A 17,405-nucleotide genomic window follows, 5' to 3' on the forward strand; every position below is an offset into this window, starting at 1 on the left:
GTTGTTATAATCTACATTCAATTACTGGCATTTTGAAATCAGAATTTAGATGTGGTTTTCCTCATGAAGTGAAAGTATATACTATTTTACAACCAGTCCATTGGAAATGAATGTGGTTCAGGCCATAGGTTCTCAAACCTTAGTATGTGCCTCAGGCTTGCGAGAATAAATTAATTTATCTATGTAAATGAGATTTTCATGAAATACCGATTTATATTTAAAATGTATCTTATCTTTCCCAATATTTGTAGCTATTTTTTTCTTATGTTTTACATAATAAGAACTACCTGTAAGAACTGTCCACATGTGAAGTTGGACTTGGGGATTTGGTGGAACCTGCTAGAAGATACTTTGTAAACACTGGTCTTTATGAATGTTAACTATTTCTTATGCTTTGATAAAATGTTTGGTCTGGTTCTGTAATGTCAGCTGGGACATGGTATTTTATTGGGCACAAGTGGCTTTCTACATAGAGGATTCAGTGTTTTTTCTTGCATTTGTAATCCAATTGTTTTTGCATTATGTTCATTTCTTAGTTTGATTTGGATTCCATCTGGACTTTCATCTTTGGAGTTCCTGCCTCAAGTGGGAATGTGTTTTCCTCCATCCACAATGTGTGCACTGAGGCAGCCCTACTGCTGCTGGCGATGCTTAGGACAATGCTTAACTCTGTAAGTAAGCTATTCAAATACGGTAAATTTCTTTATCATAGTTAAAGCGAACAAATTTGCAGATGCTCATGGCTGCGATGCTGCTGAGCAGAGTAGGCTTTTGTGGGCCCACAGGTTACATGTATCAACACAAGCATACGACAGAAGTGGCGAGAATACAGTTCAGGTTTTAGGATTTCTACAGGCAGGAGTATACTGAGCCAGAGCAGGTAATTTGTGCACTGAAGAAGCTTGTAGAGTTTGAGTGCTGCCATTGGCACCCATGTTACTAGGCGCTGCTATCGTCAAGAATTGTCATGGGTGCGGGTTAGGGTTAAGCATTACGCAGGGGGCAGATCGGTCACTGTTAGGCATTGGTAAAGGGAGGGCTCATGCAAGAGTAGTTTGGGGTTAGGGGTAAATATCGGTACATTTTGCAGCGGGTGGATTGGTTAGGCATCAGTAGAGGGAGGGCTCGTATGTGATTAGGGCTAGGTAAGGTGTTTGTAAAATATCGAGAAACATTACTGATATTTTACTATTGGAATTGAGTAGTGAAATATCTGTAATTTTACTATTCTGCTAGTAGCTTTCTCCGGTGCCCAAACTACTGTGCAGAACTTTTTGAATATATGCCATTTATGAGCCCACGGGTTACATAGATCAGCACAGGCACAAAACATAATCAGAAAACAGTTCAGGTTTTAGGATTGCTGCACGCAGGTTTAAATCTTGTGAGACTAGACAGATCAGTATTAATATTAATATGGGCAAGATCAGGACTGGTGGGACACTTAGAACAGAGCAGGCAGGATTAGAACTGTGTTTAGGATCTCAGAAATTAGTATTCAAAGTCAGGGCAGGTAAAGGACATGAGTAGATAGGATTGAGGATACAGAAAGGAGCACAGAGAGGTGATGAAGTGAACTTGCTTCCTAAAGCTTGGACTACATAAGCAGTTTCAATTACTAGAAATTTAGGTATTTAATTCATTTTCAACTGTTTCAACTGTCTCATATGAAATCCATGTACTGGTAATAAAGGAAAACAAAAGTTTGCTTTCTTAAAGGAATACTGTAGGGGGGTCCGGGGAAAATGAGTTGAACTTACCCGGGGCTTCTAATGGTCCCCTGCAGACATCCTGTGCCCGAGCAGCCACTCACTGATGCTCCGGCCCAGCCCCGCCTCCGGTTCACTTCTGGATTTTCAGACTTTAAAGTCTGAAAACCACTGCGCCTGCGTTGCCGTGTCCTTGCTCCCGCTGATGTCACCAGGAGTGTAATGCATAGGCCCAGTATGGTCTGTGCCTGCACAATACACTCCTGGTGATGTCAGCGGGAGCGAGGACACGGCAACGCAGGTGCAGTGGTTTTCAGACTTTAAAGTCTGAAATTCCAGAAGTGAACCGGAGGCGGGGCTGGAACATCTGTAAGTGGCTGCACGGGCACAGGATGTCTGCAGGGGACCATTAGAAGCCCCAGGTAAGTTCAACTCATTTTTCCCCGAACCCCTACAGTATTCCTTTAAAACAGAAAGAATTTACGATAATTAAGGTTGGAGTGAGGGGGCTTTTAGGACCATTGTAGCCCCTTACACACTCCAATGAGTTCTGGTTCACCATGAGCTTGTTGGCTAGTCTGTACCTCTGGTAATAAAGCAAATGCCAAAGAGGAAGGTAAACCTCTTGATCTCAAGGGACTGTAACCTAATTCAAAGGGACTGAGGAATCTGAGATGAAACGGTGCTACTGCAGAATGCAGCTGATTGTAGCCAGTTGTATTGAATCTGCCCAAGTATTCCTTTATACTGATCCTTACAATTAATAAAAACATTGAATCCCACAAAAATATATAAAAAAAGCTGGGCGCTTGTAATTGATATTGTCTTGAAATATCAAGCAAGCATTCATCAAGAATTCCTGTTAGGGCAATTGATCCCAGCAGGAAGTGCCATGGACTGGAGCAGTTCACACTCGATAGCTGCAGTGCCCTTTACTGTGACAAAATATACACCATTAGGAGTGGCGGTGCGATCAATATTAAATCACATTCCGCAGAATCTGGCTGAGTATATACTGGTGCAAGTTGGTAGTTGATAAGCATCATATAGATAATGATTTACCCAAAATCTAAAAGTGTGAAGCTGGCTTTAAGAAAATGTAAAAAGACAAACAGGTACCGAAGTCTCAGTACAGAAGTAGTGTGAAAAAGAACATGTCAAATAGAGGTGTTCAGATATGGTAGGTAAAGAAACTGTATTCCTGATCATAGACTATGCTGGCCTAGCTGTGTATTCAGCTGCTGTTACAGCAATAAATTGCATTATCCCACAATGTTAAAACACCCAGCATGGCACAGTGTAATCCTTTGTCTTTCTAGAGATGGATGTTGGTCTCTTACATAGCATAAATTGGGCATTCTGTGCATAAACAGCTTCCATTTTCTATAAACTTTTTTTATGTTTAGTTTTTCACCTTACCAGCTGGTACTGTACTTTCATGTTTACTATTAACTTTGCGACTATCATAAATGTTGTTTTATTGACGTAATTATTAGTATGTGTGTGCTGTGGTTAAGTAGCAATGATGTTTTTTGAAAACAGCCATGGCAGTCAGAAGAAGAGGGCTCTTGGCTTCGGGAGTACCCAGTTACATTGATGCAGTTCTTCCGTTACCTCTACCACAACGTTCCAGACCTTGCTCCGATGTGGATCAGTCCGGACTTCCTGTGTGCTTTAGCAGCATCGGTATTCCCCTTCAACATTCGGCCATACTCTGAAATGGTAAAACAAAAACCTTTTCATACTTGTGTTTCGGTATATGTGACTTTACGTCAGAATTTGTTTGATGGCTTTTACAATTATAAAAAAATCATGTTTTGAAAATGATTCCATTCATTTTAGAAAGTAAAAAAAAAATACAGCTCTAAACCCAAAGTAAACCTCCAATAATAAAATAATTTGTGATCTAGTTAGTTTTTACCTAAAAATATTTACATTCAAATTAAAGTCACCCATGCTTAAAGTGTGGCTCTCAGTTTTTTCCAGTCACTAGACTTTTTTTATTTATTTTTTTTAGTTGCACACCGGTAACCATATTCAGTAAAATAGTTCTACTGCGTTTTTACGTTTTCATCTTGTATAGGATCTATTAACTATATGTTAACAGACAATCAAGAGGATGGCACTCACAGCTATGAAACAATTGTTAAATTGCCTGCACACTAAGATCTGCAGTTGCAATAAATGGCAGTCAATTAACTTCCCCTATGCCAGGCCAGCAGTATGCAATCCTATACAATAAAATGCAAGTGTCCCTGCGTCATCAACTGAATGGTTGTGTCCCTGTCTTTTTTTGTACTGAGCATGCCAGGGCAGTTAGGACACAGGGCCGGATCTGACAGTTTGCTGTCTGTGGTTCACAGAGGTTTTCATTGCATTGTGGGAAATAACAGCTTTTTCCAACTGCCAAGCAAGCAGCTCCCTGTGTGCATATACTTCAGACAGTGGTGGGGAACGAGGAAGCGGGATGCGTATGTGTGCGCATTGCGGGGGGGGGGGGGGGGGGAGAGGGGGTAGCGGCTGTGACCTAGCACCCATTTTTTAACGGGCAGGACCTTTTTAATAGTATAATATAAAGATATTCCAGTCCAAGACAAAATCCTGCTGATTGCTTCTAGGGAAAACATCAATTTTTACAGTCCAATGCAAAGAGTAGATTTCAGTCTTTCCTTAGCTGTATTCCTTAACTAATTCTCTGGAAAGCCACCACCACACCCAAGTGAGTAACTCACTGTGTGTAGCGACCTACTGGCAGGTCAGATGGAGCTTTGGGGCTATTTCAGGTCGTCCCCCACCACTCTAGCTCCGCTTCCTATTCACCTTCAACTCCTTCCTCCACTCTTTCAAAGACTTGTATTCCCAGTTCCTCAATACAAATACCTCTATAAATACAGCTATTCCTTTATTAGATACATAATTCAAGCACACTCACATGCTCAGCAAAGTTTTTAATGGCTCAGAGTTTTGTGACAGGCTCTCCACTGTTTGTTGGCCGCTTAGCCGGCTTAGGGCTCTCCTATTACAGCGTCTCCGCCGCCGCCGTGCTCAGCGATGTTGCTCTGTGTCCGTATACCAGGCTGACCCGCTTGAGCGTTATGGGCGAGCATGCGGCGGCGGAGATGCTCGAGCAGCCTCATTGTTTGTGATCCAAAGCACTGAAAACCACCAAACAAAATATGATCATACTTTCATAAGCCGAGCATTCTAAAAGTGGTAACCAGTTTTTCAAGACTGGAGAATAAGTGGTGATCTGCTTCAGATAGCCCCCAGAGGTGAAGGCAAGGCTCTGTATAAAAACAGTGGGGCATATGTATATATGTATATGTATGTATGTGTGTGTATGTGTGTATATATATATATATATATATATATATATATATATATATATATATATATATATTCTTATTATTTTTCAAGATCTATTTTTGAGCTTTCCGTGGGGAATGTTTGTGACTGTGGCTATCTTAACCTATTTTGGTTTCTGGACGTAGAAACTACGTCCAGAAACCATGTGCGCTACCGCGCGCCCCCGCGGCCGATCGTGCGCGTGCACGCGCACTCCCGACCGCGGATTCGGTAGTCAGGGAATCAATGTATCGGACTATGAAGTCCGATCACTGATTCCTCTCCCCCGCTGAAAAAGCGACAGCTTCTCTCGGAAGCTGCGCCTTTTCTGGCCATTCACTGCCTGATGCGCCACTCTAAGCGTGTGTTACGCTTAGAGTGACGTCATGTAAACAAACTCATGGCCGCCATCTTGTGGCCAAAAAGTAATACTACACCTGAAAATAAAAATGAATTAAAATCAACACACATTTACATTATAAATCTATTGTTTACCCCCCACCCTCCCAAAACTACCCAAATAAAATGTTTACTATAAATAAAAAAAAACATTACAATAAAAAAAAAAAACATGTAAATATTTACCTAAGGGTCTAAACTTTTTAAATATCAATGTAAAGATGAAATATTTCTATATTTTTTTTTGTTTTAAACTTGTTAATAGTGATGGATGCAAAATGGAAAAAATGCACCTTTATTTCCAAATAAAATATTGTCGCCATACATTGTGATAGGGACATAATTTTAACGGTGTAATAACCGGGACATATGGGCATATACAATACGTGAGTTTTAATTATGGAGGCATGTATTATTTTAAAACTATAATGGCTGAAAACTGAGAAATAATGAATTTTTCCATTTTTTTCTTATTCTTCCTGTTAAAATGCGTTTACAGTAAAGTGGCTCTTAGCAAAATGTACCCCCCAAAGAAAGCCTAATTGGTGGCGGAAAAAACAAGATATAGATCAGTTCATTGTGATAAGTAGTGATAAAGTTATAGGCTAATGAATGGGAGGTGAACATTTCTCTCGTGAAAACCACGGAACCTGAATGGGTTAAACAATTTTTTTTTTTTTTTTGTAATTTACTCTTGAGATCCTTATTTCCATGGATGTGATGGTTGCTTATGTTGTGCACACTTATTATTCTGTTAAGTGTAAGAGCGGATACTTGGAAGAGGGTCCATAGTCCAGTGAAGTATCCTGTTTATAGTGTTATTGCAGCATTACCATGATGAGATGTGGAAACAGATGATAGCATGCACCTTTTGTGCTGACACAACGTTTTATAGATCATATAAAGTCCCTTTTGTGTTGTTAATCTGAAAGCTTGAACTGTACATGTGGCTGTGCCCATGTGACAGATGGAACTGAATAGGCCTCCTAGGACTGAAAGCTGTTTAAACATGATGTGGAGCGTGTTGGATACTCATTGTGTCAGCGAGCTGCATTATCTTGCTCGCCTGCCTAATGATAGCTAGGTATTCAGTGCCAGGTGGTAGCATATTGCTGGAATGCGATGCAAAAATCTTTCCCTTCCAAAATCTGATTGCTATTGTTCACAGGGTTCCTAATGCAGATTTGGACTCAAAGGAACACTGCTAAATGTAATATTAAAGGGAATTGCAGGTGCAATGTGTTTGCAGGTGCAACGTGTAGGAGAGGGGAGTGCCTTTTCCACATATAATAGGATCACTCAAGAATGACACCCCAGTAAGGCCCGGTTCACATTAGCGGTCGCCGTCCGGAATCGCCGTGCCGGAGCCGGACCGCATGCAGAACGGACGGAACGGACGCACGGCATAGCAATGAAAGCCTATGCGTCCGTTCACATGCGTCCGTTTCGTCCGGACCGGATCCGGACTCCGGCATAAGACCCAACATGCGCTATTTTTTGGTCCGGCTCCTCCGGCAGCCGTATCCGGAGCGAAGCCGGACTGCACCATCCGGCCAATACAAACCAATGAGAACCGGAGAGCGCACAACACACTGGCTAAAAATCCGGATGTTCTACCCCACTTCCTATGCGTATTGTAGCGGCGATTTTGGATGGGGACACATGGGCAAGCATTTTGGAGTGGAGCAGCAGTGACTTTAAACGTGCTGGAGATGTTGGCAGTATGTCGGAGGTGGAGGTGAGTGCTAAACAGGGGAGGGCCTGATTCCACAGGTCCACCTTCTGCTGACCTCCCAGACCCCAACATTTTTATTCGGTTTCTACTATCTTTTGCCAAACGGATCCGGATCGCATCCTGATGAACACCTGATGCGACCGGATCCGGATCGGATCCGGATCAGAACCGTACGGTTCCGATCCGGATCCGGTCCGGATCCGGTCAGGTCATCCGGTCCGTTTGGCAGGGAACCGCAAGTGTGAACCGGCCCTTATCCAGAGGCCATCTGGTTTATTCTTTATCAGTAATGCTTTGCTCTTGTATTAGCAATGGAGACAAAATAATCACCAGGAATAAACTAGAAAGCTTCGAACAAGTATGATACCTTTTTACTGCATAACAGCAGTGTAATATTTTTATATATTCTGCCACATTCATCCTGTGTACTGGGCCTCACCCTGAATGCAATGCTTATGTACATTTGGGCATCAAAAGAATGCTCAAAGATTGCCAGAACTCACTCAGATAAGGGGGTTTAGGCAGATCACATACTGTATTATTAAGGGGGGGGGGGGGGATTAATGAAATTGCGTAAAGGTAATGCAAGCCTACGAATTATGGAATACAAGTTTGATTGTGCATATTCATTACCAGGTTAGTTGCATCACAGAAAAGGGTGTTTTGGTGTGGCCACGACTACAAAGAGGCTGAACACTGGCAAATACAATGGTGCAAGCAGTGATTGTCCAGGCTATAGCAGCAGAAAGTTTACAATATAATTACCCACCGTATATAATTGCACACTCTCTGTACAGTGCTAACAAGGAGGGAAGGATAGCAGTTGCACTGGGAGTAACATTTATTTATGTATTTTGTGGGGGTGGGGGGCAATTCGTATTTTATTATATACAGTATAAATTATTAGTGTGGTGTGACTCTACTGGTTTCAGATGGATAGATTATGCAAATCAAATTGTACTGTGCGGTTTTCCATTTTCCATTGGATTCTAATAGATTGTTGCTGAAGTTATAGCTTGATTGTATGTTCATATTCCTTGCTTTCTATTTTGCTGTATTTAACTCCAGCACTTTAAAATTGAAAATATGAATCTATTAAATTGTTCTGTAAGCCTTATATCCTCAGATCTATACATAGCAGAATCTCTGTATAGTAGACTCTGCTGCAGTAAACTTAGTCCTCAGGTCCCAACCATGTGCCAGTATAAATATACAATGTATGACCAATTCTAATATAATAAACTTCTGCTATAGTAAGCTTCAAGGGCCCTGGCCAAGTAGTTTACTATAAGGGGATTTCACTGGGTTTTATGCAAATATGGCAAACTCATTGCTTGCAATTTTGAATTCCTCATTAATACAAGAGGAAATAAAAGCATACTTTTTAAAGTGTAACCGTCGGGCATAAAATCAAAAATCAATTCTTTATTTTAAATGGTAAACAAGTAATAAGGATGCTAATCAGGCAATCCAAAAGTTAAAATCTCTATTACTTTTCTTGTTTATAAATGATCATTCCCCAGTTTACCTGACTCTTATTTGGTACAATGCCGCAAAAAGGAAGTTGCAGGGCATGCTGGGTTGTCCTTTTTTGTTTCTGTACATTAGTTAAGTCTGAGGGGATATAAATAAGCAAAAAAAGACAACCCAGCATGCCCTGCAACTTCCTTTGTGCGGCAACGTACCAAATAAGAGTCAGGTAAACTGGTGAATGATCATTTATAAACAAGAAAAGTAATAGAGATTTTAACTTTTGGATTGCCTGGTTAGCATCCGTATTACTTGTTTACCAGATAAAAATAAAGAATTGATTTTTGATTTTATGCCCGACTGTTACAGTTTAACAAAACTTGTTGTTCTGTTGTTTAAGGCTTTCTTCTAAAAATAGAATGCTTCACTTTAGGTTACAGACCTGGATGATGAAGTGGGATCGCCTGCTGAAGAATTTAAGGCCTTTGCCTCGGACTCTGGCATGAACAGAAGTCAGTCTGAATACTGCAATGTGGGCTCTAAGACTTACCTCACCAGTCATCCTGCCAAGAAATTTGTGTTTGACTTTATGCGTGTCCTGGTCATTGAAAATCTCTGTCAGACTCCTGCCAGCAAACAAACTCCTCTCATAGACCTACTTTTAGAGGTATGACATCTGTGTTTGTGTGCGACTTTGAAAAACAAGTTCTGTACAGGGTTATGTCTTGCTGGCCTCTAGTGAGGAGTCCAAGTATTGATGTTAATGAAGATTGTTGGAGTCAGTGTCTGGTATAGAAGCCTAGGCATGACTGTACACTTGCATGTTATGGACTCTCTTCAGATCTTGTACCAGTGCAGGACCCATATCTAGCCTTGTGAGGTGCTGGAGTGGGCAGGAGTTGGATGTTGAATTGTTCTGGGACTATTTGGGTCTTGCTGGAATCCTGTTCTTGAAAGCCAATAATTTGCAGCACTACAGTCCAATTATGTTTGTTTATTTTTTTGTCTGTGCATTAGATGTCTGCTTTAAAGCTGAAATCCTGGAGCAATGTATTGATCGTTCCTAACCCCTCACTTCCTGCACAGTCCTTAAGCTGTGCACATACTATTTAACGCATAGGTGTTTTTGCAAGTGTGGTTTCCAGTGCAGTGTTCTCCTCAGGCTCTTTTAGCTGGGTGCTCCACCCGACTAGTTTTGGTGAGCACCCGGCTGTCATCGGCTCACCTCCTCCTACTCTGTAAGCGCACAGAAACACTGGCCCTGTATTCTCTCATCCCTCCTCACCCGGCTACTTTATCATGACAACCAGCTACTATTTCCGGGGAGAACACTGCAGTGCATACCATTTCCTGCGACAAAACATGCAAGTCTGCATAAAATACATTATATTTGAAAGGGTGCATATTATATTGGCGCCGCTCAGTTTGGCGCGGGGAGAGCCGGATGACGGCTTTCCCCACTGCCGCTAAACTACGAGGTTGCGTTAAATACTATCCCCCTCCGAGTTGTCGCAACTCGGAGAGAGATGTAATTCGGGGTCTGGCAGCCGCCAGAGCCCCGAATAACCACTACACGGGGCGTGCATCATAGCATTGCTGCTATGACGGTGCCCAGTTTCGGCGCTCGGCTCTGAGCCGCGCGCCGAAATGAACTGATCCATATTTGAAGAGGCACACGTTCCACAAAAATGACTGTTAGTTACTCTTGCAGTGTTCTTTGAGAAAGCAGTCACATTTTAAAGTGGCCATGTACCATAATCAGGATAAAAAAAAGATACTTACCTTAGTAAGGGAAATCCTCTGGATGGTCCAGAAACTTGCCTGATCTTACTATGCTCCTCCTGTACTGTGACCCTCTAAAGAATGCCCAACATTGTTGAATATAGTCCGCTCCTGTGCCTCCCCTCCATGTGCGATGGTGGCCGCACTGCATAGGCACAAAATATGGCCCATGTTTGCGCAGTAGCATGGAGCCACTTATGCACAGCTTTTTTTTCCTCTGTGCACAGGTGGAGTCCTGCTACTGCGCAGGTGTGAGCCCACTGGCGCCTGTGCAGTGCAGCTGCAGTCGTATACAGAGTGGGGCCAGGAAGATGCAGAGGATCCCAGCCAGCGATGTAGGGGGTCACAGAGGACCGGGAAAGCCTCTGGAGTCTCCAGAGACTTTTTTTCCTCCCTGATTAGAGGTGTATGGTGGATGGTGTAATGGTTAAGGGCTCTGCCTCTGACACAGGAGACCTGGGTTCGAATCTCGGCTCTGCCTGTTCAATAAGCCAGCACCTATTCAGTAGGAGACCTTTGGCGAGTCTCCCTAACACTGCTACTGCCTATAGAGCGCGCCCTAGTGGCTGCTGCTCTGGCGCTTTGAGTCCGCCAGGAGAAAAGCGAGATATAAATGTTATTTGTCTTGTCTTGTGTGCTGTAAAGGCTAACTGTAGTCAAAATGTGAATTTTATTTTTGAATGCAGGGGAAAAGATTGGACTTATTTCAGGGTTTTTTTTGTGTCTACCCCAGTGTCAGTTGTAACCGCGGCAGGTACTGAGGGGGGAATCCTACTTTAGTAATATACAGAAACTATTAACATTACAAGTCTTCACCTCCCCTCCTCTCTATTGAAACCTAAAAATATAATGTTTTGACTGCAGGTAAAATGACGGGTTTGCCTAAACTAAAGTCGACACTCCATGAGTTTTAAAAGTTTGACATTGCTGTTTTGCAGTCTTCCCCTGAAAGATCTACCAGAGCTCAGCAGAAAGAATTCCAGACCTACATATTGGACAGTGTAATGGACCACCTGCTAGCTGCTGATGTCCTGCTAGGTAGGTATATGAAATTCTGCATGTCCCGTTTCATATTAGACATTTTCATATATTTCTGCTTATTTGAAAAATGTTTCAATTTCAATATGCTACTTTGAGACATTAGTGTAAGACTTCAGGCCTGGTACCAGTGTAAACACAACAGGAGTCCGTTCAGCATTCCAAACCATTTATTACAAATACTCTAGGAGCAGAAGAAAATGTATAGGTGCTACAAATTTCCTTCTAGTCCTACTTCAATCTGCTAGCAGGTTATCTAATAGGAAGACGTTTATTCTGTCTAATGCATCGGCTGTGTGTTGGACATAGGTGTGTCATTTTAGTGCCAGAATGGGATTTTGTTAAGCAACACTTTTCTGTGATGGTGTTGATTGTTAACTTAAACTTAATTGGTTTGTTACCAATTGGTATTGGTAACAAAAATCTATTTTCAACCAACTAGCTTGAACTTCCCCAATGTTACCCCTTCCTGACTGTAGCAGAGAAGTTTATCGCTGACTCAACCCTGAGATCTGAAGCTTAAAGGACACATGAACTGAGAGGTACATAGAGGCTGTCCTATTTGATTTCCTTTTTAAACAATACCAGTTGCCTGGCAGTCCTGCTGATCTCTTTGACTACAGTAGTGTCTGAATCACACCCCTGTAGCAAGCATGCAAATAATCTAGTCAGATCTCAGTAAGAACATAGGATTTGCATGCTTGTGCAAGGGCTATGGCTGAAAGTTTTAGAGGCAGTTGACAAGCAGGACAGCCAACCAAACAATTTGCATTGTTTAAAAGGAAATCAATATGGCAGCCTTTATATCCCTCTCACTTCAGGTATGCTTTAACAGGGATTGAACAAGAAACACGGAGATCCACCTGAAATAAAATGCTGGATAAAACAATCCTGGGGCTAAAGCAAGAATAAAGGTATATACCTTTATTCTTGCTTTAGCCCCAGGATTGCATAAGCCTAATTTTTTTGTAACAAAAAATGTGCTGGAAAGTTACCCCCTTCGGCTTATATTCGAGTCAGTGAAGCAGAAAAGATGGTGGAGCAGGTTTTATCAGAGGAGTGTAAGGATCTTGCACTAGTGGCTCTGCTAGCTGGCTCCCTGCTGTGTCCGTGCCTCCATCCCCTGCAACATGGTGTGCAGAGTGCGCTGCTCAAGACTACTTGTGAAGCAGAGCATGCAAGCAACGTGTCAGCGGTGCAATGATTTGTGATTCTTCCTGTGTGGCAATTGCTATCTCATATCTGACACCATCTAGTGGCATCTGGAGACACAGCTGTATCATCCTCGGGGCACATCTGGCTATGGGGAAGGGGGGCTGACTTGTATTGAAGGCACATTTGACTACTGTGGAGGGTTCTATAGTGGGGAGGGGAGTTATACACGAGTTAATCACTTTTTCCTGGTTTCTGAGGAAAAAGTGGATACCTCGTCTTATACGCGGGTCGGCTTATATGCGAGTATATATGGTCATCCTAATTTCTTAAAGGGGAACATGACATCCCAGTCAAGACACATACATCCTATGTATTTATCTATGGAAGTTTTCAATGTGAATTTTGCTAAATTAGTACACCACAAAAAAAAATAAAAAAATACACATTTAACTAATGCTTACTTTGTTACCAGTACGTTTGTGATATTTTGATTTAAATGTCCTTTATTCTTTGCTTACCATTTTGCAGGAGAAGAAGCCTCCTTACCAGTTACCAGTAGTGGTGGTAACTATCAGGTACTGGTCAACAATGTGTTTTATTTCACTCAGCGAGTGGTGGACAAGCTGTGGCAGGGAATGTTCAACAAAGATTCCAAACTTGTGGTTGACTGCATCATCCAGCTAATCTCTCAGGTAAGGGAGAAACCATGATCTGAAGAACTGTGGAGGTGAGAAGCTGAGAGAGCAAACCCACCCCCTTCTTTTCACATACAAAAGTGTATAGAATTATTAGACTTCTAAGAGCCCCTTCAAAATTCATTCTGAAAACATAGAAAGCACATGGGACAGCCTTGACTATGCCTAGTTCAGCCATAAAAACCCAGTGGCAAATAAAAATTGGTATTGGTCAGAAAATATCTAATGGTTAATCTGAAGAAACTTTAGAGATCCACAGTCAAGATCCCAGAAACAGTCTTAAAGGCCAGAATATACCGTTGTCATTTGGCCCCATAGATAAATCCATTAAAAGGGCTTTCTGATGCTCAACCATTGTTTTGCAGTGTTTTCCAGTACTGGGATATACTTCACTATAAAGACTTTTCATATAAGCAGTTTCTTGGCTGATATAAGCAACCATAAAACGGAGTTTGTCTTTCATATACATACACTAGGTGCAAATTTGGGCATTATTTAAGCAAACAAAATCGCACACCATTGAATTGTTATGGGCCTGTTTACATTATTTGGGAAAATGCAGAAAAAAAAATGACAACCATGTTGCTATTTTTCAGATGTCGCATTCAGGAAAGATTTGTGCGTTGCGGTTTTCACTCACGTTTTTGCGTACAAGATCAATAATAATAATAATAGGACTTCCTTCTTTGTAAAAATCTTAATTTTTTTATGAATTTACCTGTAAAATCACATATCTGCATGAGCTATTTTGCATTTGCATGCAAATTTCGCAATTTCGAAAGTCCACATGAGATTCACATACTGTTAGAGGAATTTTGCCTAATCATGTATAGCAGCCTTTAGACTTCCTCTGCTGGTTGGTGGGTGTGAATGCTGAGGAATTTCTAATGCCCTAATAAATTCCAAACCAGCCACCCCCTTTGTGCACTTCCATCCATCTTTACTCTTTGCTGTCATACAAATACATTTCATTTTCTATATGGAGAGAATGATTTCTGAATTTTGCCTGCTAATGTCATTGAAGAAATGAAAATGTAGTGTTGCATGTTGTGTATCAACTTTACTTTTTGCTTTTGTTTCTTTCAGTCCAAGAGACGCTCTCAGGGCCTGTCCCTTGAAACTATTTATAACTGCTTGAATAGAACCATATTGTACCAGTTCTCCAGAGCCCATAAAACTGTTCCTCAACAAGTGGCCCTTCTGGATTCTCTGCGAGTTCTCACTGTGAATAGAAACCTTATCCTGGGTCCTGGGAATCACGATCAAGACTTCATTGCTTGCTTAGCTCACTGTTTGATTAATCTCTATACAGGAAGGTAGGCTTTTATCTCCATGGCATTTGAAATCTCATGCAGACTGTGCAATCGTTCAGTCAATCAGCTGCTTTTCTCTGCATTCATTATTATGCGTCCTGCATATTTTCTTTTTGTATCAATTTGGTGAGCTGAAACTGTTACTGCATTGCACTGACTGTACAAAGCAATTTTGAAAATAAGATGTTATAGCAGATTCAGATATTATATTATCTTTGAGTAAGGGGTGTGATTTGAAATGGTTAAAAAATAAACATATCCAGTAATGGTATTATGCTTTCGGTGCATAGTGATATACGTAGTGGTGTACGCAATAAACTGCATTAAGCAGAATTACGTGCATAAAGTTTTACTGCATGATGAGTAGAGTGTAATGCATTGTATGTATGTATTGCATTCTGCTCTGCTCGTTGTGCGGTAAGACTTAAAGAGACACTGAAGCGAAAAAAAAAATTATGATATTATGATTTGTATGTGTAGTACAGCTAAGAAATAAAACATTAAGATCAGATACATCAGTCTAATTGTTTCCAGTACAGGAAGATTTAAGAAACTCCAGTTATCTCTATACAAAAAAGCCATTAAGCTCTACGACTTTCGAAGTCGTGGAGAGGGCTGTTTTCTGACTTTTATTATCTCAACTGTTAGTTAATTTTTTACTTTTCCTCTGCCAGAGGAGAGGTCATTAGTTCACAGACTGCTCTGAAAGAATCATTTTGAAGGCTGAGTGTTGTGTAATCTGCACATATTAGAGAATGATGCAATGTTAGAAAAAACACTATATACCTGAAAATAAAAATATGAGAATATTTTCTTTGCTGCTAATCTTCTAGTAATTATTCATAGTACACAACCAATTCATTATATCATATATTTTTTTTTCTCTTCAGTGTCTCTTTAACGCACGTAATTCAGCTTAAAAGATATCTGAAGTGAGAGGGATTTCCTTTTAAACAATACCAGTTGCCTGGCTATCTTGCTGATCCTCTGCCTCTAATACTTTTAGCCATAGACCCTGAACAAGCATAAGCAGATCAGGCTTTTCTGACATTGTCAGATCTGGCAAAATTAGCTGCATGCTTGATTCTGGTGTGATTCAGACACTACAAAATAGATCAGCAGGGCTGCAAAGCAACTGGTATTGTTTAAAAGGAAATAAAAGTGGCAGGCTCCGTATATTTCTCACTTCAATTGTCCTTTAAAGGACCACTACAGCCAAAAAAAGTAAGCATTTAAAATCTGACCGAATTGACAGGTTTTGGGTTAGTCCATCTCCTAAAGGGGGATTCTCTGAGTTTTCTTTGTTTTCAAAAGCATTTCCTGAACGGCAGTTGCTGTTTAGCTGGCAAATAAGTGTGCAAGTGAGTAGGGAGGCTGGCTGGTATCTTACCATTTTGGCAATTAGACTTAGCAATTGCCATTCAGGAATTGCTTTTGAAAACCGAGAAAACCCTGAGAATCCCCCGTGAGGAGATGGACCAGTCCAAAACCTGCTGGTTCTGTCAAAACTCTAACAGAATATCTACAACAGAATAAGTATTGTATCTGTGCCCAGGGAAATGTATTACTCTGCTTAGGTGTTTTTGACGTTTAAATGTATTTATTTTATTTTTATTACTTTTAGTTTAGCTTTAAAGGAAAACTTAAGTCAAATAAAAAAAATGACATTTACTCACCTGGGGCATCCCTCAGCACCCCGAAGCTGGATGGTGCCCTCGCAGCCCCGCTCCGATCGTCCTGTCCCCGCCGGCGGCTACTTCCGGTTCGGCGACAGCCGCCGACAGGCTGGGAACGCGGCTGATTTTCCGCGTTCCCAGCCGCTGCTATCACCCTCTATGCTGCTATAGCGTCTATATATACGCTATAGCAGCATAGAGGGTGATAGCAGCGGCTGGGAACGCGGAAAATCAGCCACGTTCCCAGCCTGTCGGCGGCTGTCGCCGAACCGGAAGTAGCCGCCGGCGGGGACAGGACGATCGGAGCGGGGCTGCGAGGGCACCATCCAGCTTCAGGGTGCTGAGGGATGCCCCAGGTGAGTAAATGTCATTTTTTTTATTTGACTTAAGTTTTCCTTTAAAGGGGAACTGAAGAGAGAGGTATATGGAGGCTGTCATGTTTATTTCCTTTTAATCAATACCAGTTGCCTGGCAGCCCTGCTGATCTATTTCTCTGCAGTAGTATCTGATTAAAACCAGAAACAAGCATGCAGCTAGTCTTGTCAGATCAGACTTATAAGTCTGAACCACTGAAACACCTGATCTGCTGCATGCTTGTTCAGGGGCTATGGCTAATAGTATTAGAGGCAGAGGATCAGCAGGGCTGCCAGGCAACTGGTATTGTCTTAAAGGAAATAAACATGATAGCCTCCATATACCTCTCTCTTCAGGTCCCCTTTAAATGTGTTTTAGTGTGTCCCTTGTAACATATTGCATCTTATCTCATTTATGAAGTTAGGGTTACAGAGGATAAGATCCTGTAATATTTAATCTATTGTGCTGGATGGTACAAGAACATGTAACCATAGCAATAAGTTACAGACTGCATAGTTTTCAAGGATCTGTATACTAATAATAATTGTTTGAATAGAACTGTTTACAAGGTGGCACAGACCTTTTGCTTAGCATGCTGCTGAAAAGCTCAAAAACGAAATATCCACCTGTGTGCATATGTGGGTTAGACTTTCAGAGTTGCAAACAAATTACATTTATGGAGAAATAAAGCAATTATTCTCAGTTGCCATGGAAACATGACCTCAGAGACAGTA

General features: G+C 41.4%; 1 protein-coding gene across 5 annotated transcripts in view; it reads left to right on the plus strand.

The window, feature by feature from the left end:
• The window catches only part of WDFY3 (WD repeat and FYVE domain containing 3), a 352,404-nt gene that overhangs the window by 234,345 nt on the left and 100,654 nt on the right, over positions 1–17,405 (plus strand). For all 5 annotated transcript variants that reach the window (XM_068233510.1, XM_068233509.1, XM_068233512.1 and 2 more), the window contains 6 exons: positions 537–671; positions 3,252–3,431; positions 9,092–9,325; positions 11,379–11,478; positions 13,162–13,325; positions 14,415–14,644. In XM_068233510.1, coding sequence (XP_068089611.1) covers positions 537–671; positions 3,252–3,431; positions 9,092–9,325; positions 11,379–11,478; positions 13,162–13,325; positions 14,415–14,644 — 1,043 coding nt within the window. The remainder of the gene's footprint in view (positions 1–536; positions 672–3,251; positions 3,432–9,091; positions 9,326–11,378; positions 11,479–13,161; positions 13,326–14,414; positions 14,645–17,405) is intronic.

This window comes from Hyperolius riggenbachi, chromosome 1, assembly GCF_040937935.1.
Source record: "Hyperolius riggenbachi isolate aHypRig1 chromosome 1, aHypRig1.pri, whole genome shotgun sequence".
In the NCBI taxonomy this organism is placed as follows: domain Eukaryota; kingdom Metazoa; phylum Chordata; class Amphibia; order Anura; family Hyperoliidae; genus Hyperolius; species Hyperolius riggenbachi.